The sequence below is a fragment of the Dermacentor albipictus genome, chromosome 4, assembly GCF_038994185.2.
Source record: "Dermacentor albipictus isolate Rhodes 1998 colony chromosome 4, USDA_Dalb.pri_finalv2, whole genome shotgun sequence".
Lineage (NCBI taxonomy): Eukaryota > Metazoa > Arthropoda > Arachnida > Ixodida > Ixodidae > Dermacentor > Dermacentor albipictus.
This window is the reverse complement of record NC_091824.1, coordinates 109,663,254-109,686,087: the sequence shown is the minus strand read 5'-3', so window position 1 is coordinate 109,686,087 and position 22,834 is coordinate 109,663,254. Positions and strand designations below refer to the sequence as shown.

The 22,834-nt window shown below is 45.2% G+C and overlaps 2 protein-coding genes across 6 annotated transcripts in view; one reads left to right on the top strand and one right to left on the bottom strand.

Moving 5' to 3' along the window:
- LOC135914042 (pro-neuropeptide Y-like) overlaps nucleotides 1-12,281 on the bottom strand; it is a 243,752-nt gene extending 231,471 nt beyond the window's left edge. The window contains exon 1 of one of the 2 annotated variants that reach the window (XM_065446771.2): nucleotides 12,147-12,281. The gene's annotated coding sequence lies outside the window, so the exon portion shown is untranslated. The remainder of the gene's footprint in view (nucleotides 1-12,146) is intronic. The other variant, XM_065446774.2, reaches the window with a different exon arrangement.
- The window catches only part of LOC135914041 (uncharacterized), a 195,803-nt gene that overhangs the window by 164,911 nt on the left and 8,058 nt on the right, over nucleotides 1-22,834 (top strand). For 2 of the 4 annotated variants that reach the window (XM_070537412.1, XM_065446770.1), the window contains exons 3-6: nucleotides 4,230-4,370; nucleotides 5,969-6,107; nucleotides 7,150-7,304; nucleotides 19,669-19,793. In XM_070537412.1, coding sequence (XP_070393513.1) covers nucleotides 4,230-4,370; nucleotides 5,969-6,107; nucleotides 7,150-7,304; nucleotides 19,669-19,793 — 560 coding nt within the window. Of the gene's footprint in view, nucleotides 1-4,229; nucleotides 4,371-5,968; nucleotides 6,108-7,149; nucleotides 7,305-19,668; nucleotides 19,818-22,834 lie in introns of those variants that run through there. The other 2 variants (XM_070537411.1, XM_070537413.1) reach the window with 2 other exon arrangements.

The following is a 22,834-nucleotide window of genomic DNA, read 5'->3' as shown; positions in this document are numbered from 1 at the left end:
ATTCCATGTTTTCTTTTTTATGTGGGCGATGCAGTCTTTTTAAGGGACACACACAACAGAAGGCATCACATAATAACGGAAGCGAGGAAGAACTTTTGTAGGGCGAAACGCTTGACGACGCCATTTCCGTCACGAGCCGGCAATCCATCGAGGGATTCGATTTCATCTTCACTGATGCAAAAGAGAGACACCTACATGCAACGCAACATTCAGCATGACTTCGACACCGAACAATTATCAACCGACGCTTTCGAGCATGGGAAAAGCCAGCGTGCTTTACTCTAGTGCTTGAACTTTGCTGATTCGCAAGGAAGAATATAGAGCCCGCAGAGGGAGGCCCACTCCCACCGTAAGGCTACCGACTAGTAACCATCGAGCTGCGCGTGACTAGAGTGCGCACACGAGGCCAACAGATCGAGGGCATCGTGGAATGTGTAGCAGCGTGGGCCTTCTGAGAGAACTAAGTAAGAAACAAAAGAATTAGAAGCGAAGGCTCAAGCTAAGGCGGGCTTGCCGAGTTTGCGCTTCTGCGGAGACTCTCTCACACGCCTTTCGTCCTCCCACTCCTGGCGTGTACCGCTTATCTAACGTCAGTATAGAGGCGAGGTCTCCCACCAGCATAATTGCGCACGTACGCAAACTCGTTTCCTTTAGCACAAGGCAGGGGCACGGCCAGCAGTCTTGCGCTAATCAAATAATGCTACTCAAATGAGGAACGATTACGGGGCTCCACGTGAGTGGAATTAACTGTTTCTCAGTGGATCCTGCAGTAAACCCTCGTGGCGCAGCAGCTTCCTTCTATTTCCTTCTTTTTTCTTCCTGTTTTTTTTTTCATCACGGCTGTTCGGCTATATCAAAGCATAAGCTTCACACACGGGGCAATAGTGCTCAATAGCGAACAGACGATGCAGGTTGCTGATGAGTCGGCTACTCTTCGTCCTGTGGTGCTGATAGATGCACTCTAGTTCCGATCAAAGTGATACACATGATTGTTGACTAAGTGCGAAAATGCAATGCTTGGTTGCCAGAATGGTTATTCCTGTGGCAAGTAAAGAAAATGAGAGCTTGTATCATTCTGTTCTCGCCTTCATATGCATGCTAACATCACAAAACGCCGTATGTTGCTGTTCCCGACGTCTTTATTTATTTAAAAAATGTAAGGAATGTCTTACAGGTCTTTAGGAAGGCATCGGATAAGAGGGGACTACGGTTACATCAACGCAATATAAGCGTCATTAAAAAAAAAGGACATCAGCGTAACAAAAGCTCTATTCGTACAACGAAATAGCACGCGATGTCAAAAGTCAATGCAAAAATTTTAATGAAATGAAAACTAAAACAGGAGAAAACACACGCAGAATGATAACTTTTGAATGTTACATGAACATTACTGCCTTACAGGGTAATCACACAAACGCGAGAGAAGACGTATCAATTGACGAATCACTGCAATAGGAAGTTATACACAGCTCGCTGCCTGCCGTGTATAACATGTAGTTTAAACTTATCAGCACATTACGAGGTTCTATTGCATTACCTTCCTCAATTTATTCCCAAGAAAGGAGATCCAGTTCTGTCATTCGACACTTCACCTTAGCATTCATCTATGGTGCGATTTTGCCTTTCTCAACATTCCAGTGGCGGAGACTGAAATGCAGCTACTAGTTCCTTTTGACAACTGCAGCACTATTACTTCCTAATGGCTATCGCTGTTGAAATCTGAAGCACTGGTTCTCTAAAGCTACTGATGTGCGCGGTAAGAAATCCGCATCCTGGTTCATCACTAGCCTCCCAAGATAGAACGAGTTTTGCATACAACATGCTGAAAACTAATTATTATTGTTAAGAACAAAGTAATTACTTAAAATAATGTTAGCTCCCACAAAATACTACAGTTTCATCCGTCATGACAAGTACAACCTAGCCACACAGCCTTCACATGATCACAGTATTGCCAATAGCCAATGATCCATAGCACGTAGATAATTTATTGACAGCACACTCAATGTATTCATAGTTATTAAAAATAACCTTGATAATTTAGAAACATTGTAGCCAGTATATTCTGTCTTGATTATTGTGATTTGTATGTCATAAAATCAATTAATAATCAATTTTCAAACAGGAGTTGGAAATTCTCCATCTCAGCACCACGGCTACCGATCTACGGCTTTCAGAAGTCTGCCTCCTACTGATCACAACGCCTACACAAAAAGCAAGTGGTGAATAAACACAATCCTTGGTGCTTGTTGCCGGCACATGAGCCTAAATTTCTCTCAGTGAAAATTATATCCGTCTTACTTTTACTCCCAAAACAACTTTTTTACGGTGGCGAAGCATTTATAATCGGGTGCCCGACCATGCCTGACGCACCACAGGCATAGTGTCGCCTGATAATCAATACATGCCGAGGAACATAAATTAAGATCTTTAATTTTCACGGTTTGGGAATTTAGCACGACATAAAAAAAAACGAACTGCGACGCCATCAACCGGAAAAGTAAGGGTGGAAACATCAAGCTAGATAGATTGCCTTTATTGTTAGTCAGCAGGAGTATTTTTCTTTTTTCTTTTAGCAAACCAAGTTGGGAATACTGTGAGCTGCCAGAAACACTCGCGCACGTGTTCTTCATTTGCCATACGTACGCGGTAGAATGAAAGAAACTGGTCTGTTCGACTGCACACGTCAACGGCAGACTGCTACGATGACGACTTCCTTTTGGGTCCTTGGCGTGACAGAAACGTTATAGCCACGAAAATTAAGGCGATTCTAGTCTTTCTATTTGCCACTGAGCTAGACACATGGCTTTAGAGGTCCGCAATGGGGTGTAGTTGCATATGCGCATTGTGTTCTCTTCATCACGCGTCACTCTTTCCCTTCACTGTACTTAACAGTAACATGCCAGGCCAAGCTATTACACTGGCCAATGTCTTCGCATATCTGTACATAAAAGACCTGTCTCTTTTTCTCGGGAGCACTGTTAAACATTTTCTCATTAGTACGCGCACATCGCTTCATTCTCGAACTTGAGCAATAATATCGAGCAATATCAATATCGAATATCGAGCAATAATATCGAGCGCTTACTAAAAAAAGTAGGCTGAAAGCAATAATTCCACAATAACGTTCGCTACCTCACGTGATCTCATTTTCTGTTAACCTGTGAAACTAACCAGGCTCTATCTTCGCCGCAGTTGATGAAAGCGCTTGGTCGGAGGCTCAAGCCCACGCTTTCCAACAGCAACTTATTTCGCCGCTCCCAAGGGCGTCGTTCTACCGAACCAATCCGGAAGTGCCAGAGGTCACCACCGCCGCGTCAAGCTTGTACGAAAACAAAAAAAAAATAAGCTCGTCAGCGCCGTGTCTGCCGGCATCCTCCCCGAACGCACACTTACCGCTCACTAATTATCTGACAGTTAGACCTTTCCGCCTTCCTCGTCGCCTTCTCTCTCTCTCTCTTACGCTTGTCGGTGCGTGTCTCGTCTAGTACGTGAAAAAGCAAGGCAGAGAGAACCAGGCTCGTGAGTAATGGGGCTGGGCGACGTCAGCGCAACGTTATCGGTATCCTCCGAGAAGGCGCAGTGTGAGAGCACGGATGGCAGAGAACCGTAATAGTGGAGCGCAGGTACAAGCGCCGGAAGCAGTAGGCGATTTGCGAAATGCATGAGATACATGCAGAAACCGGTTTTAATGATGGCACGACTTTCCAATACAGGCTAATAGGTTAGCGGCGGCCGTTTATCGGTCAGTTTTATTGCGGCATGTACGTTGTCAAATGCGGTGCGGAATCTTACGTTGCTGTCGTTGGACGATGGATTATCTCGAGTTGAATTACGGTAGTGTTTTGAACTGCGTCAACCACTCGAAATTTCTGTTGCTGCTTCTGAGCGCACAGTGACCAACCTTAAGCAGAGTTCAAATTAACTGTACTTGCATGGTTAACTTTCCCAACTGGTATAAGGGCATCTTGTGACAGCGCGATATAGATTGTTCAGAATCCACGAGGTAATACATTATGAGATATCATGAAGTACATTGTGAGTGTGAAGCATGCAACCAAATTTGCATAGTTCTCATTTTGTAATTACTGTTCGTCGTTGGCTTGTCATCGCTAACAGATGTTTTCTGTCACAATTCGTTCCAGTTGTTATTCCGTGCTCTAGCATATAGGACCTGCTCTGCGAGTACAGGCCCTGATTCTTTTCATTTCCTTTCTCTCCGATCTCAGTTCGCATGCTGGGACAACCCTGCCGGCGCAACGAGCAGTGCCTAAAAATTGACAAGAACTCTGAGTGTGACGACGACTTCTGCAAGTGCAAAGATGGCTTCTTTCTATTCAATGACATCAACGGCACATACTGTTCACCAGGTATGTTCTCATTATTGCTCGCGCCGTCTGCATTTATATGCCCTTGAAATGCTGTGCATGCTCTGGTGTGGTATATGTAGCGTTCGATGATCGCTTGCCTCTGCAGCACGATCTCTTCAGAAACCGTGATTGACCTCGATGCACTTGGTGTCTGGTTTATGAGAGTTGCCATATGTGCTAAACTTTATTCTAACATGAAAGCTTTTTCTACGTGCAATGCCCTAGACCATGACTTTAGAATTATTTCACATTCTTGTCCACCACTTTTTGCTCTCATCTAAGTGCAATCTTTTTCTTAAATTACTTCAAACCAAACTACATGACTGACATAGATCTCAAATGGTCAAAGGAAAATACAAATTCTTTCGCTCACTTCTCTCTCTCTACATTTCTCTCGTGCGCAGACTGTGAGCACTCTTGCACCCATTCGGTGCTGCTGAAGATAATGGGTCTTGGCTTGCAGCCATTCGTATCATGAATTCTCTTTGTAAAATGTCATATTTACAATGCTCTCGGGTTCAATGGCACAACAGGCCTTACAGCCATTTTTTGTTCACGAACAAGGTAATCCATAAATAATACTTATTGCCTTAACATAAATATTTCTCGACGCGCATCCTTATTTTATGACCTCGGCCCCGACTTTCGGTAGTTTGTTGTAAACCATGTTGCCTTCTACAAAAGCTTTACTCACAGATAAGGTCGCAAGGCATCAGAAAACGGTACGGTTCGCAGTTTTACTTCACACATGCGCGGTGTCATGTAAATATTTCTAGTTAGAGTAGAATACTTCATGCTGGTCGCCACAGCGAACGCTGCCTGGATACTATGCTTACTAACGCTTTAAAGGTTAGACAATGTCTCCGCCCCCATGACATGAACTCTGGAGAAGCTCTGGGCCCATGACCTCATGTGTGTTTTCCCTACCAGCTGTTTCAAGAAAAGCAACAGGAGCCGACTGGCGCAGGAACTGCAACTATGTGATGCCGATCGCAGTGTAGTGCACTGAGACATTAGCGATGTTGCGATGTTGCGACATGGTTTAGCTGGTGAGTGAAGCGCCGCCACATTGATTCTGACGAGAAGCTCTTTCCAGGCCACTATTCTGCCTTGAGCAGAGAAAGAGAGAGATAAAGCAATGAGAGGAAAGGCAGGGAGGTCAAACAGACGAGCGTCAAGCTTGCTACACTACACTGGGGGTAAGGACAAGGTGGAATAGAAACAGAAGGAGAGAGAGAAAAAGAACGGGGGAATGAGGACTGCATGTTCACAGTAAGACGCACGGCAGTATAAAATCGGCCATTGAGGTCAGTGTTCCTAAAAAAATTGCAAAGCAGCATAAAATAACAAGACGTGAGAAATGGGCTGACTAATCTGCGTTTACGTGCATTTCAGGTAGACGGAGTGCGCCAATATTTAATACAGACTAGCGCAGTCATCTCACTGCAAGTCGTTAGTACACTGAACAGTTTGCACGGTCCTGACCGATTGAAGAAGGTTTCGCTGCCCTTTTGTTTTGGCTGTGTATGTATGGCCCATAACGTGTTGACAAACTTATTGTTTCGCCCTTGCCTCCCTGCTTGCATGATTGTCTACAGACGTGGAGGTACAGACTATGCACCCTTACGGCTTGATGCCCAAGGACAACAGTCTGTCCGAGGAAAACATGGTGCCCATTATCGTCTGCCTGGCCATCATGTTCGTTGGCATGTGCGTTGCCCTGCAGTTGTTCAGCAGGTACGTAAATATTTTGATGCGTGGATACCCTGGTAATGCGCTTTCGGCAAGAACAGATACATTCACCATTAAAGGTCACTAACACAACTAACAACCGTAGCGGCGTCAGCGCAACACGCAGAGCTGCAGCTCTTGAATCCTCCAAGACCGGGCATGCCCACCGTTGGCTCTCTTTAATCTTAGCGTAGCACGCACGACACAAGTAAGGGATCGCGTTTTCTCACCACTACAACATTGCATGACGAATGTAATGTCTTGTGTCACTTCAGTTGTGCGATAGATCTAATGATGGACCTCTCTACGAGTAGTGGCTTAAGCCAGCGACGTTTCCGCTGTATGCCTTAAACGTTGTCTACTCCCATAACAGTAGACATAAAACGCACGTAAACTGCTATATTGTTTTTGTTTCTTCACGCAGCACGTTGACCACTTCTTCAAATCGCGAAGTTGTGCGGGACTCCTTGTCAGGCGCTAGCCAGCTTGAACGAACACTCTTGACCTCGGCGTGGTCAAGAAATTTCTATCAATACGGATCATTTTTCGTTGGGTTTTCTCTTTGCGCGAGGGCATGTTTATGAAGCGAGCTACCATGGGAGGACCACTGTTTCTTTATCCAAACAGAACGTGCTACCTCGCCGAAAAGTGCTCGCGTTTGTCCACGTAGAGCATTAACTTCTCAGAGCCAACGCCGTACTTAATATGGGACACATCGTGTTTGTCAGCTATGCTAAAGCCTGTACTTCCACGAGCCGTTTGTATGTATGTATATATATATATATATATATATATATATATATATATATATATATATATATATATATATATAGGGAACCTACGTATCCCAGCCGCACCACCTGAAGCGAAGGCGGTTGCTACATTCTGTATCGTTCTATTATAGCAGGAAGAACACCCCTGTGCATTTCCTTTCTTTTTATGAGCAGGTAAGCAGGAAACGTAAAAAAGCTTTGCGTAATGGTTGCATGGGCACAGTGACAGCGTCTTTTTTCTTAACTAACCATGTTGCCGTTGTTACGGGGTGCAGGGCTCGTTTCCGCAACCAGCGCACCATCTTCAACACCCCAAACCCGCGGCTGTCGCACCTCAAGATGGACAGCAAGCGGCGCCAGAGTCACGCGAGCCTGTACGCAGGCTCTCGCAGAGCCAGCACCTGTTCCCAGCTGTCGCCTTCCAAGACGGGTAAGCAACAGCGGCGCTTATTTGGTCCCTGTTTCACTGCGCTAACGTAAGACAGCGCCCTTGACGAGCACTGCTCGAGGTTGAGTAACTTCCCTCCAAACACAGAGACGTCGGAGTCAGTACTTAAACTAATGGAGGATGAAGTAGTTTGCGCTTGGTCTGTTTATGTTTTCTTGTCCGGTGTCTGCCTATGTACGCGCTCATGTCATGCTAACAAGACGGTCTTTAGCTCTTCTTTGAGTACTGAGCTGACGGCTCTTGTGAAGTTTGTACACAAACGTTCTTCCCCTGCTCCCTTTCTTTCCGCTTCGCCGTGATTTATAATCCCCGCTTAAGAGAACACAATCGGTGGACTCATCTGAGAGCACTTATTTACGTACGTGCACGTTAATAGGCCAAGAGTGAAAGCAAACAATTAAATATTTGCTGGTTAGTGTTTATGAAGTAAAAATTTAAACCATTGGTGAACATTCTCGGTTGTTCATCTCTTCTCTAATGCAGGTTTACCTGGTATAGTAATAGTACAGCGGAGCTTAAGGATCAATTAGCACGATTTCTTCTTCCACTCCACGAACTCCTTTCTCAAGGATACTCTCGTATATTAAGCCAATACCCTGACGCTGTTCTGAGCTCCTTCACATATGGGCAGCTACAACTATAGAACAACTATAAGCATGCCCAAGTTGGCCAAACTGTTGAGAGCCCTGTGCGTAAGCATCAAAACCTCATATTGCGTCCCAGCATCTTATAGAAGTGGTATTTTCGCCTGTGTGTCTGCGGCGAAAGCATCAGTCGGTCAGGCTTCTCACTATTAGGTTCAAGTGAAACAAAAAGAAAAAACGAAAAAGAAAAGGGGGGAGGGGAGGGGCAGGAAAAGCATAAACGCAAATTTTGCGTAATTTCTCCGCACCCGAATGCTGAAAGCTTATAATGGCGTTTTTATTTCAGCTCTTCTATATACCATTTCTCTCAGGGGGCGTTACCTATTTAATTTAGATAATAAATTCTAGGGCATTACGTGCCAGAACCACGGTATGATTATAAGGTACACCGTATAGTGGGGAACTCTGAAATAGTTTTGACCACCTGAGGTCTTTTAAAGTGCACCCAGTGCACGGTACACGGCTGTTCTTGCATTCCTCTCCCTTCGAGATGCGGCCGCCGTTGCCGGGATTTGATCCCCCTCCCCCGGGCTTAGCATCGCAACACCCCGGTGGGTCATTCCTCCGTATCTGATATTTTTTTCTTGCTATTCGGGGTAAAATGAATTATTAAACTTTACTTCACCTGTTTGAAACGCAAATCGCAGTTCTGTTTCGCTTTCGCTCTTTGCCCTACATTCATTGCAGTGAATGAGACAGCTGAAAAATTCGATGAGAGGGCTCGCCTGTGTGGGCACACAATTTCGAGATCGCGTTTCAGGAGAATGCGAGACGATGTGGAAAAGCTCAATTCCGCCCCAATGTTTCTCGAGCGGCGCGAATGCATATGTCTCTATTGCGGCTTGTCAAATACCTGGCACGCGCACCGGAGGTAAAAAAAAAAAGCACAGATAACGGGACACAAAGAACGAAATGCCAGCGCGGAACGAAATGCGGTGACTGCCTGAATCCCACGCCCAACCGAACAAAAAAAAAGAAAGATAGGAAGAAAAAGTAAAGCATAATAATACCATATAGGATAAGGCGAACAGGTAAAGCGACCAACCCGTCATGTGACGGCAGATGCCGGGAAAGTTGCGGAGAATCGACATCAATTTCAGCTCGAAGGAAAACCCATCGATTTTTCCCTCGAGGACTGATGGCGATCCGAAGAAAAAGCAAAGGCGCGACCAGAAATGGAGAGAGAAAGGGAGAAAGGGAGGGGCTGCGGCTCTAGCGGTGGCAGTATAGAAGTAGCGTCCGCAGAAGAGCACGGCTAGAGAACGCCCTCCCTTTTTTTCCCCTTTTTTTTACTCCTATGTTCTTCGGCGCTCTCTTATACGACCACAGGGAGGACCCTGAAGTCGTAGGTTCGAGATATCTATATCTTTCTCGCGCCTACGTCGGCGGAGCTCTCGTATACCTTTCCCAGCCAATGCAGGCGGCTCCGACAGGATCGATGGGTTCCTCTTCTACAGCCGTTGCCCCGTCTTTGAAGTGCGCGCTGGCCTGTCGTAACTTTTCCTGGCAAGGTGGGGCCAAGAACTTTTTATTTAAGAAACGCAACGGGTATACCTGCGCTCCTTAGTGGTTCGTTTTCATCCTTTTTTTTTCAGCGACTCTCATATCGGTTGCTCGCATGTGGCAGCTAGGCGTCACACGGAAGTAAGGCAGATTGCGCAATTTCTGCTATGTTTATTCGACAATATTTCTTTCCTTCTTTCCTTATCAGTCCTGGCATGCCTGCGAAAAATTCACAATCTTGTGTGCACGCACAGGAGGAAAAAAAACATTCGGGAGACTCGTTGTGACCTCAAACTCGTTGCGACCTCAAACACTGACCTTTATGCAAATACGTGCCCTATATGCAATTTTGCGCGTAACACGAAGATCGACGACGTGTACTACAGGGCACACACGCTCACAGGTAGAATGCTGAATAATGTTCGATACAGCTTGACTTCAGCGCTTATCTTACTTCGAAAGAGGGGGGAAAGCTGCCGATTTGACGACCAACACGGACAATACAATGATTACAGATTCAAATGAGACACCGGCTCAAGGAAGGAGGAGACTTCAACTGATCAACAGTGGAGCGATCAACGTCAGCCACCCTGGCGGAAACAAGTCTCCTTGTGTTGTTTGACCACCGCATTAACCAAAGTAATCGATGGTCACTCGTCAAGCTTTCGCTTTAACTTGGAGCTGCCAAGGTCGCTTGCACATTGGTGACGGATTCCCCTAATCTAATAGCGTACCTATAGTAAACGCAACGTCAAACATGTCGAGTCTTTGACCCCCGTGTTCTCCGCTGTTATTCTCGCCTGCTTAACCACTACTGTGTTTGAAATTATATTTTGGTGAGAGCAGTTACTGTTGACGTTGACCGTGCAGTGGTGCACAAGTGTCCATACGCATACACGTGTTCCTAATGGTGCGATCCAACACCTGCACGCTATGCTCAATAGGAACGTTACTCGACAGAGCAACACGGAGCATCCGGATAATAGCTGCGTATGTCTCCAGCTATAAAATGTAACGAATTGCAAACTCCGAGGCATATAGCTAAGTCACGTTTTTTTATAGCAATATTACATCAGAAACAGCTCAATTCGGTAAGCAAAGAAATGCTAACTACGCTGTATAATATTGACACGTGTACTTATCTTTATCGGGCAACCAATTTCGCCGCTTAACAACTGTAATCGCGCGGCGAGGGACGCGCCTGCATGTATCCGACGTTTCTGGAAAGTTATCGACGCTTCTATCCGCGTGTCTGTTGTCGCCGAACCTTGTGTTATCAGATTTCATCGCGTGACACGAATGGTGTAGAACTTTGTGGAAGACACGCGGGTTCCATCAGTTAATCTGGAACATTCGACGACTGATCTATAAAAGGCGACGCGCTTGACCCGCTGGTCAGATTTACGACGATCGCCGACTGTGTTCGCCGCTCTCGTTGTGCTTTAAGTGTAGCCTGTTTTGTGGGCACAGGTTCGCCCAATAAAAGCTAGTTTTTGCCTTTCACAGTATTGCTACTGTGTTCTTCACGTCACCACCACGTGACAATATTGTGTTCTCTTTCACTGCTTGTTCTTCTTTCTTTTTTCTTTTTCATTTTGCTTTGTAATGAACGCCCGCAAAACATCATTTGGTGACGCTTTTAAAAAAAGATATGGTAACAATTAAAAGAAAACGGGAACCAGACGTAAGTTTCGATACCCAGGAGCAATTTTCCGTACCATTTTTTGAGAAAAGTCGTGTGGTCACTAAATATTATTTTTTTTTTCTTCTTGAGGTTAGTCCCAAGTAGCGAATGTTTCCGATAGCCGCAGTAAACTGTGTACCATATGTCTTAAATTATAGATCCCTCCATTACTTAGAAGCCATTAAATTGTATCTGGGCATGTTTTGATACACCTATACAGACATATTCCATGAGCGCTAAAAGAGAAATCATATTCAGTTACTAAAAGCACAGGCGTGCCGTCTTTCCTTCTTTTTTTTCTTTTCATCATCTGTTGCAGCGTGGTAGGATTGGATTAAGTACAATGCATACACAATGGTATTACAAATCCAGAGAGCGCCGTTTACTGCGAACCGAGCCCCTTTATGTCACAGGCTGCCCAAATTCAATTACGCAGCGAGTTTGAGCAAACAATTACGCTGGAAATTTTCTCTTGGTTTAGGCAGATTCGCGGCAGTCGGGAAGGTACGCTAGTGGCATGTACCGAACAGCCCACGGAGCCAGCACTGAGAGCGCTGGTGCTGAAAGTTTTCCATAGCGATTCCTGTCTGTCGGCGTCGAAGTATGCACATTCCGTCTCACTAATACCGTGCAGCGGGGCGAAAGACACAAAGCTGCTATTCACTCTACCATAACCTATAAGTTCGTACTGGATGTATACTGACGCTTGCAGTCAATATTTCACCACGGTTTCAACAAGGCATTGAAGATCAGATTTTGTAGCATGCGTACTCGAGAACCGACTTAACAGAAAAGAATCTGTGCACGTAAGAGGTGCCTTCATCACTGTTATTGTGTGGAAATAGCTTAAGGTACGACAGTTCCGGTGCTAGAGCAAGATGATGAAGTGACCGAGTTCGTTGAGTCTCCTTAGAAAGGGTTCTGAGCCACGCCACCGAAGCAACGGGGAAAGTGCAGAAAATGTAAAGCGATATTGCACATAAGTCATCCTACCTTTTCCTCCTTCGGAGAAATGTTCAGTCCAGGCCTCTCGTACCACTCTGGCGGAACCGACGGCACTGCGCATTTGGACACTTCCGAGAAACGGGGCGCGATTGATTTCGAACGCGACGCATGGAAGGAACTGACTCTTATCTGCGCTTTTTTTTTTTTACTAGAATAGCCGCCGTCTGCTGAGCGCGTGCGCTCTATGCGTGCATTTCGTCACCGCTGTCGGCCTGTTCCGCTGGTTTGGCTCAACACTGCGTGATGGCGCCCAGCAGACGTGAATACTGCGCAGTTGCACCCGAGCTATACTAGACTGGATGGAATCCGTGTTTGACGACGACGAACCGGCCGCGTCGCTCATTAGCGCACTGGTTTCTACTAAACTGCATCGTAAACACGTCGAACGCATAAAGTCGCATGCAACCATTAGAGGGAACTGTGGCACTAGTATTTACGAGAGCTACAAGGCAGCAAGAAAATGATGAGAACCTGTTGTCGATACGCATGGCTGCTGTAAGGCAGCCATTATTGACCACATTGGCTCTCTGATGAACTGTCGAGAGGAGCATTTCTGGAAAATACGCCGGGAAGCTGAAGTTCAACAAAACGCGATTTTGGGTTTTTGTCAAGATGACGAAACCCGACGTGCAGCTGCAGTTTTTCTTTCTTTTTTCGAATAAGAAATATTGCTGGTCCTTGGCAGCTATATAACGATGTTAGCGCTTTGAAAAGAAAGTAAGCGGTCGCGTGCAGTTGCTCGTGCAATGAATGTGCAATTTCGTGAATATGTGGTGGCGTTCCCAGATAGCCGCCATGTTAGCTTGATTGGCTGAACAAATATCACGTGTGTAACGTCACAGTAAGGGCCGCTTTGTAAACGCCCATTTGACGTTGCGCTGGGCCGGCATTAAAAACATTTCCCCCTATAATTTGGGGCGCGACTAGTCGCACAAAACATGCTAATAAGCGGCCATATGCAACGGCGGCCGCAAGGCATATATGTCGGCGCATTTTAGCCGTCGTTCGGGCCATGAAGATATCTTAAAAAATATGTGATTTTACATGTCAAAACCACCATCTGGCTATGAGGCATGCCGTAGTTGGGGACTCTGTATTAAATTTGACCACTTGGAGTTCTTTAACGTACACCTCAAGCTAAGTACACGGGTGTTTTTGCGTTTCATCTTCACGAAATGTGGCCGCCGTGGCCGCGGGATTTGATCCCGCGGTCTCCTGCGTAGCAGCGCAAAACCAAAGCCACTAAGCAATTACGGTGGGTCGTGGCGGTCTCTTGGTTATAATGCGTGCTCATAGCATTTGCAGTGATCCCGGGTGGTGCTGTCACTGTTGTTTCGGGTCATGTTATTATTTCCCTTTTCTTTTAAGAAGCGTTTACTTGACATTGGTTGAGCATCACGAACCTTCTGCGAGTTCTTGCCCCTTTCACTGCTGCGTTCTTATTGCGGTCATGATTAATGGCTTTCCACATCATCAGAGGTTATCACAACAGCGGCTTTCTAATTTGCTAAATGAAATGTACGCCATGCGCTGCCAGTACGCAGTGAAGTGAATGGGAGGTAGCAGCGCCGACGCTTGCGTCGTGCAAAGCGGCTATACCTGCGGCGCGCGTATTGCGATCGGCAATATTCGACCACTTGCCAGCAAGCCGAGTCGGGCTGGGTCATAAGATAGCGATACCGCGGCCTAGAACGTGAGCTTGTCACCACTGGTCGGTCGCGCATGCTTTCTCAAGAGCGAAAACAAGTGCGTTAGTGCCGATCGATATGCGATGAGTCATTTCGTTTCTCAGAGACATAGGTCTTGGTTAAGGAAGCAGACAACGGCTCGTATGCGCGGCAGACGACGGAAACGAGAAACGTATTTGTCAGGATAAATCACGTGCTTAGAGCTAGCTCCTTTCTTTTATAGCATTGATATTGGGAGTGCCAAAGTGGTAAAACTGTGTTTGTGAAGTGTGGGAAGCCGGTCACGTGGTAGAGGTGGATAGGCGGAAGAGCTTAGAAGCGCGGGTATGAGTATGTTTGTATATATATAATTTCCTCTTCTCCCCGTACACACACACACAACACACACACACACACACACACACACACACACACACACACACACACACACACACACACACACACACACACACACACACACACACACACACACACACACACACACACACACATATATATAGCGGGAAAGAATTGCACAAAAGCATGCGTTCCGCGCAAGTAGTCCCGCCGCAGTTTTTTGTGTTTTGCGGCCTTTCTTTACCGCTTGGAAAAAATGTTATGCAGCAGGTATAGAGCAACAGAAAGAGGAATCGCGAATTTTTCAAGATAACCTATAATTTTATGGTTGACAATTCCTCTCTGATCATGCTATTTCAGAAGTTGATTAATTAATAATAAGTAATTATGTAATTAAGTGAGATAGAAAAGAATAGTTCGACTTGCTCCAAGTGACGGCAAACAACATTATCTTGGTTCTGTCCAGCTACGTGGCACTCGCATATGTTAAAATTTTGCGAAGTGCACATAGTACACCCTGTAGGTATAGTACACCTGACGGTTGTCTGCACTCCGGTCCACTTCTCTCCTCGAAGAAGAACGTGCTGTCAAGTGAACTCCTGAACAACACTTAGCAGTGTAGGGAACCCGGTTTAAATCATGAATCTTTGACCTCAGAGAGGTGCGACGTAATGCCAACGGCATTTCTCTCGCATTTACTGCAATATTACCCCTAGTGTTTCATCTTTCTTTTTCTTTTTCTTTTAACTGAGGAGGAAAAACTTGCTTTATCGAGAACGCTAGGTTCAGTTCCTTCGGCAATACGTTAAGCATGTGTCCCGTCACGAAAGCAAATCAAGGCCATCACCGCCATATTGTACGCGTGGCACGCCTCTAAGAAAATGGCGGATTGTCCAGAAGCCGGTCACGCCTATGAACAGTACACATATTCGTCTTGACTTTGTCCTTCTAACTTCAAATGGCATTGTGAGTTTTGAAATATATTTTTAACTAAATATTGCGTTATAATTGCAACCATTCGCGGTGATAAGACGTGTGGAAGGACTAATTTTCTTGCTTTATTTAGAAAACTATGATTGTTTAGAAACACAGCGATCGCGAGAACGTTTAAAGCTACGAGGACGAAGATAAGTCCATGTGCACTAACAATCACTCACATGTTAGTTGAACTATCACAGCACTAGAGATGCCTCTAGTAATTCTTGCAGAAAATTCTATGGCAGCCGTGGCCTGCAAGAAATCGGTTCTCTTGCGCTTGTTGCAACGAAATGTGCCAATGATTTGGTCGTTTGTGCACAAACTTCGCTCTTCAGAAAAGCAGCGCTACACTTGAGAGTAAAGGTAGCGATGTTATTAAATACATTATTGAAAATAAGAACAGCCCGGCTTTGATGTCAACGATAACAGTCAAATGGTCCACGCGAGAGAGCGTCAAGCATGCTCTTGTCGCCTTCGAAAATGAAAATTTCTATACACCTTGAAAAGGATTCTTGAAAGCCATGTTAGAAAGAAAGGGCACACCTTAAAAAGCCAGGCTAGAACACCTTCTGGCGAGCCTGAAAATTCGTAACGGAATAGACACAATGCTGCGTTGTGTTGCTGACATTTATCAATGCTTTCGCGTTGGCTCGGACCATGCTGTTCCCCCTCTTTACAATGAGCAAGAGGCGAGTGCAGGACACTCTCAGACCCACATACGCGTTTTTTTTTTTTTTTAACGCACCATTAACTGCTGCTTTCGCGAGTTCCGCAGTCCCCTCGCTCTTAGTGGCGTTTACATGAATGCGGTAAGCGGCGCTTCGCGTCGCTGTTCGAGCTCATGGAATTGACGTAAACGGTGGTAATGAGCCGGAAAACGAATCACAATGATGCATTACGAGAGGGTGGATCGAGGCGGGGCAAGTTATTACTCGTGGTGAATGTAATCCGGCGTATCGCATTGAGGGAGACAAGAAGGCTGGGACGGATTTCATCGCGTGCTCTCCTCCGCTACACGACTGAACTGAAATCGCCGGTGAGAGGCTTTCACTGAATTTGGGTGAATTGAGAGGCAATAAATGTAAACGCTGCCGCATAAGTGTTACATTGAGGCACTAAGAAATGTTTTACGCTCCTGCTGCATTCTTGTAAATGTGGTTACTTAAGTGCAGTGGTGCGAACTGGGCACGAGAGCACACCGTAGTGCGCCGTCCTTGGGGCTTCCTGCACAGCACTCGGAACTCTGGGCGGGCAGCTGACGTCCGATGCATTCGAGTTACTTTCTGACGCGGCACCACCAAACAACAAGGATAAAAAGACACTTAGACCTAGCGAAGTATACTCGAAATGGCAAATGCGAGCGCAGAAAAATTGCTGGTCGGAATACATTTTGTTTATTTGGTTCTCTCTGAAAGAATGCTCATATCTTTACCTTCCTTGATCGTTTCGGTGCTTGGTAAGTAGTCATTTTGTGCGTAGTATTTCGTTTGTAGGTGGTGGATATCAGCACACGATGACACTATTCGTCGTACGCCGCGTCCTGACTTTGAATCGCGGTGCTTACGGGAAGATTTTTAGCATGGTACGGCTGGAGAGCTGTGCCGATTACCGCATCCCGCGAGAGCAGATTCTGCATCTTTGCAACGCTGGTGGTGATATTATTTGGTAACGCAACAAATATAAACTGAGGAAGGATAATTTAAATGTTGCCTCTCGGCTTAATTTTGTCTTTCTGAAAAATTAGTCGGTGGGTCACGTAAAAGAAAAAAAATCTCCCAACCTTTCACAATGTGTCGAGCGGATTCACCATGCAGGTGGCTATTGAGCTCTACAATATAATGCTTCACTAGGCAGAGATTTAATTCTGCAGGTGTCGTCAGCGTAACGCACGTCATTTTATTTTATTTTATTACAATGCAGAAAAAAAATAGCGCATACCTTAGATTTTGTCATGAGCCCTATTTTCTTACATTAGAAGACATTACTAAAGAAGTTGATTGAGTGAGCGCCCTGGAAAAGCTGTGGTGCCAGGTTCTGTCCTCGCAATGGAACAAATTTCTCAATTACGAAATTTTTTTTCTGAGGAATCTGTTCGGGTTTATTCTGTAGCTTGGCGCTACATTCCTTTGGATGGCGATATTTCCCATTCGAGCAAAATACTACTCAATATGAATCAACAAAGGTGAAAGGCAAGCTAAACGTTTGCAAATGCAAGTTTTCAATGTGTTTTGGGGGGTCGCAAGGGCATTGCTGTCACCATGCGGATAAGCGTCCATAGGCAACAATCTATATATCTGTGAAAAAAATTATGTGAACCAGCACGTGGCCCTGCAAAAAAAAAAAAAAATTATCGCTGCCTTGGCGTGTAACCAGAAACTGAACCCTGCAGCTAAGAGGCGGCATTGTAAACATCGCAAATAATTTGTCACTGTCAGGTTGTCAGTCACAGTTACAAAGAAATTAAGTTTTCGCCAAAGCTGAGGTGTGCATACTTTGTGCAACCAGTTTACTCATGGTTTTATTTATATATAGAATATCCTGGCTGCCGTTATTCAAGCTGTTCAGTGAAAAAAAAAAAATGAAGGAACACATGGTGCAGTGTACAATTTAAAGATCTGTGGTATCCGGTTGTCATACCTCTGACGACCGAATACAGTAGGCTTGATAATTTTATTTTGCACCGTCATTTTTCAATCTTTGTATTCGTTCAACACCTTTGTTAACGTTAGCTAGGACACGTGGTAGGTAACCTTGTTTTGACTATTGAGTATAGATAAAAAGAAAACAACATATTGAAAGTCAACGCTGTCTATGTTTCCAAACAGTCTCTAGATATCGCTTAAACCTTCTGAATACGTCCTGCCCATCGTAATGCACTGCTGCGGGCAAACAGTTTTGAAAATACGGCCAACGAGTAGTTAGCGTCAATCTTAGCACAGTGGCAATATAACATCATCTAGTAGTGTAGTCATGTCTTCAAGCTTAAAAATAGCTCAATATAAGCGCGGACAGTTTCTTTCTACAGTCGACCCCTTTTAGGCGTTCATTGTTCTGCAAAAAAGAAAAAGAATTCATGTCTTATTTAGCGCTATTCCTAAGCTTAAATAATGCAGCCCAGTAGCATATATTGCCTTGTGTTCTGTCTCAATTATCTGAAAGACAGGGAGGGCTTGAACAAAGCGAGATCGAATAGCGAGACTTGTATTCACCAGAGTAAAACGTCTTGCATACAATAGGGTTTCCAATATTCAACAAAAACACGGAACATTTTGTTTCAGCCAGGTAGTTCACTAAAAACAAGGGCTAGAGGAGACATACATGTAGCACGTTCTCCCTTTGAGCTTATTTTTTGGGAGCGCACTTTATCGAATGATTAATTCCCCACTCAACCAAGCGGCCGCGTTTGTGCACCTGACAGCGGATGACGGCTGCAACCAAAGCCCTTGCACAAGCATGCAGGGTGCGCAGAGTCTGATGCTGGATTTTCATCGCGCTTTCCCAAGCGTCGATAATATTAGTGCAAGGGCATCGGGCATCTTATAGTTAGCCAGCTTGAAAAGGAGAAATACTGAACCTAATATGATCGGCTACCATTAATTTGATCTGGGTTATTTGCATTCTACTCTTAGTTGGACCACACTGAAAAGTCACTGCAAGAAACCATACACTACTGTGGATAGAAAACACGCTTAGTTTGAACGCAAACGCATGTCGCTCCGGTTTGTTCGACTCCAACGTATATCAACCAGCGCGCCCTCTTTAGCCTTCGCGGTTACCAAAAACTTAAAAAGACAAGAAATTCAGCAGACGACGCTACTTATTTTATCTATTCTGTTCCTCTGAGAAATTTTTCTCAATCTGAGGTTTTCTTATTTTTCTGATTTTTCAATATTTCCTATTTCTGAGGTTTGTGGGCCACTCAACGACGACAACACTGTCATCAATGTGACAGTCCGACGCTGACATACGTTAGCAGTCTACATGATGGTCGATACGTGATTCAAGAGGGAGAAGCCAAAATAGATTGCAAATTTCTTCAATCAATAAAAAGATTTGAATTGGTTCATTGTGCCGCACTTTCCTAACTCGACCAAATTTTGCGGTATTTGAATGGGACGGGATATAAGGCCATCTCAACTGCGCTGGTGCTACGTGGTGGTGCTAGGTTGCTTTCACTTACATCAGGTTCCCTCAGCCGATGTTACCCTCCCAGCCAATTATGACAATTTCTTTACCAAAGGACCGCCACACAGAACTCAAAATTCACTATACCACACCTCCAGGTGATGCGAAAATGCGAAAATAATGTCAATGCTTTAACGCATAGAAAATTAAACTTATTCGATGAATCGGTAGGAGGACTTTTTCGTGAGTGCGCAAAGGAATTATTGTTTGCATAAGGACCACGAATTAAGCGAAAAAGAGGCGTCAGTGCACTCCATGAGGTTAAGCCATTTCTTTGTGGTTTTAGCGAACTTGGTAACATATTTATTCTTCTTCCTTTTCAGCAGGAAGCAGGGTCGGAAGTAGGGCTGGTAGCAGAGCCGGAAGCAGGAGCGGAAGCCCCGACGTTCGACGCTCTTCAGGTTTTCAGCATCATGGCGAGCACCACGGAGAGCGCCATGGATCCAAGGTACATTAGCACGAATGGCTTGCCGCGATCTGCGGAAGTATATTTATAACCTGAAGTTCGTTCCTGACATTTTAACGCGATAGCGTTAAGGAGCTCGTGTCGCAGAAAAGCCGGTGTCGTCGGCGTCGGTGTCGGCGTCGGCGTCAGCGTTTCGCGGCGTTGACCGTGAGCGATAAATCACGGCAGGCACTCCATAAATAAAAAGCAACTTCCAAGATGGTCTGGGTGGGAATCGAACCAGGGTCTCCGGAGTGTGAGACGGAGACGCTACCACTCAGCCACGATTTTTTTTTTTCTTTATTGCCAACTTGGCACAATACAGTGAAAAACACCATCATAACATCACATTAAAAATGCTAGCTTGTGTCTGGCTAGCATAAGTGGGTAAAAAACGCTTTACGGTCAGGAGTTCGTCCAGATAAACACACCAATCTGGCTTTTCTTCCTTCTGTTTGTACACATCTCGTAAATTCGATGCTTCCAAAAGGTACAAACGCGCCTCTAGTGAATGCGGTGTTGCCTTCGAAACGAGCCGTGGAAAGTTATACTGTGGTGTATATAGGTAATTATGAACATGTAACTTACAGAAGTCGCAATTACACGAGTAGCGAAGTGCGTTTCGCTGCATTTCTTCTGCGCTTTCCGCACACGGAGAGCCATCTTGCGGCAAACACAGAAGAGCCCCTCCTCTCCATGTACGGCGCTGCCCCGACAGATGGCGCGCCACGCGCGCATTGGAGCTGTCGCGGTTCCGACTCTCTCCCCTGACAACGCTTCGCCTCGCTCCCTCCGCAGAATCAAGCGTCCTTCCTTTCTTTAGATCACTATCTCTCTATATCTCTGCCCGTGCCGATCACGGCGTTTGGCTGGCGTGCATCATTTCCCCCTCCGGGATACCGAGTTCTTTGGTTCGCTCCGCTTGCTCAGGCGCACGTTTCATTGCTGCGCCGAACGCCGCGTTGCTCGACCATATGGCTCGACGCTCACCGCGTCTGATGCGGGGCGCCTCGTAAGTGATGGCTGCCCTGTAGCCCATTGTCTTACACCCATTGGCGGGTCGACGGGAACGCTATCGCGTTCCACTCTTGAAGGCGAAGCTTAAGCGTCCTCCAATTTTTAATCTGATACGCCATGCACCAACTTTTACTCTGTTTTGTATTCCCTTCCCTAGCTATCTCTCTGTGTAGTATTTGCGCATATTTTCAGTTAGAAGGAGCCTCATTTCCCTTACATTAAAGCATAGCGTTCAATATGGGATAGTCAGCTTCAGTTTGCTAACCCAAGTTAAGATGGCAGCTAATGTTGACACTGTTCGATAATGTCATGTATCTATATACTTCCTGTTTTGTGGCGTCATCGCTAGTCTTTAGATATATTGAATATCCACGTTCAACAACGAGGTAAGAAGCGACAAAGCTGTTTAAGAGTGGATAAATTTTGGCTGTCAGATGCTTTGATCAGTTTTCTTTCCGCATCTAGCAAGCGGGTAACATACGATAATTTTTTTCTCTCAGCTTTTCTCTGTTTTGAAGTTTGAGCGGTAGTTTTATGCTCTTCACGTATGGTGACTGCTCTTTATTATCATATGCTCATCGATGAGCATTTTTTCGGGTGCAGCACAAAAGTTGTTAGGCTTGCTCATTCCTTCTTTCTTTTGGGGTGTTTCGTACATTTGCATGATCTTCATTGAGAGCTGTGCTGACGCGTGCACATAGTTACTGAAACAATAATAGTGATCTCAGATGAAAGAACAAAAGCGAAATCTGGCCAAACGGAATCAGTACAAAGCATCTGGCCAGAGTCATGACACTTTTCGTTTGTAGGTACTAGCGAGTGTTAGATATTGCGCACCCAAAACACCACGCCCCCCTTACCTTCTTTTGTACATAGTTCTTCCGGTTTCTTTAACTTTTTTTCACGCTTTTGTAAGTCCAGTGATTTGCGTCTCCAAAACGTTTGGGATCACAAAATAGAAAACCTACTACTGATTTGTCTTTGTGAGGTGCATTGGGCATAACCCATATATTGGTAATCGGGTGCTTTGACGAAGCCTGTTCTTACAAACTTTCGTACGAACGGCCTGTTTGGCGTTCGAGATAGGCATTGGTGACAGAAGGATACTACTCAGTAGAGATACTTGCAAAATTAAATTCTGAAAGTGTGGAAACACAAGAAATGTTTACTCATAACGACATCGCGTCTTTGTCAGGCGTACAGCGATACATATACGACATACGATATAGCGACAGAAATTTGCGTATAGTGGTCTTCCATCCGCAAATCACAAAAGAACATTGCTGGGTATTTTTGTTTTGTCTATTGTCTTTTGTTGTTGTTGTTGTTGTTGTTGTTGTTGTTGTTGTTGTTGTTGTTGTTGTTGTTGTTGTTGTTGTTGTTGTTGTTGTTGTTGTTGTTGTTGTTGTCGTCGTCGTCGTCGTCGTCGTCGTCGTCGTTTGTACCAATAGTATTTCTGTAGCAAACCTTAAAATTCATCACTACAGGGCGATTTCTGCCACTGCGACAGAAAATCTTGCGCTCCCTTTAACTTTGACGCTCGTGGCAAGGGGGCAGACATTTTTGCCACATCTTCAGATATTCACTGTCGGTGCTCCCAACCAGTGGTCGTTCGCCAAGAGTCGTTCGCAATAAATCGGTGAACACAGAAAGATTGTTTCAGAATGATAAGGAAGAAAAGGCAGGATGATTAATCATGGTCGCGCCTCGTTTGGTAACCTACATGTGAGGAAAGGACAAAGGGGGAAAGAAAGGCAGAAAAGAAGCAAAGTCAGTGCCCTTACATCCGCAGGACAATGTTCACGCACGTACCATGAGTTTTGGTATAGCTCAGTTGTCTTCCGGAAGTGCATTAAAGATTTGGCGGCCTTGTGCATACTATGGTTGTTTCGACCAATGTCCCAGAACCTTTGCTGCGAAGGACAGACTGTCGTCTAAGTGGCTGAGACTAGTACGCAGATCATATCGCGTAGTGTCGGAGTACGGACTGTCGCACAGAATGCGCTTTATCGTTACATTATACACAA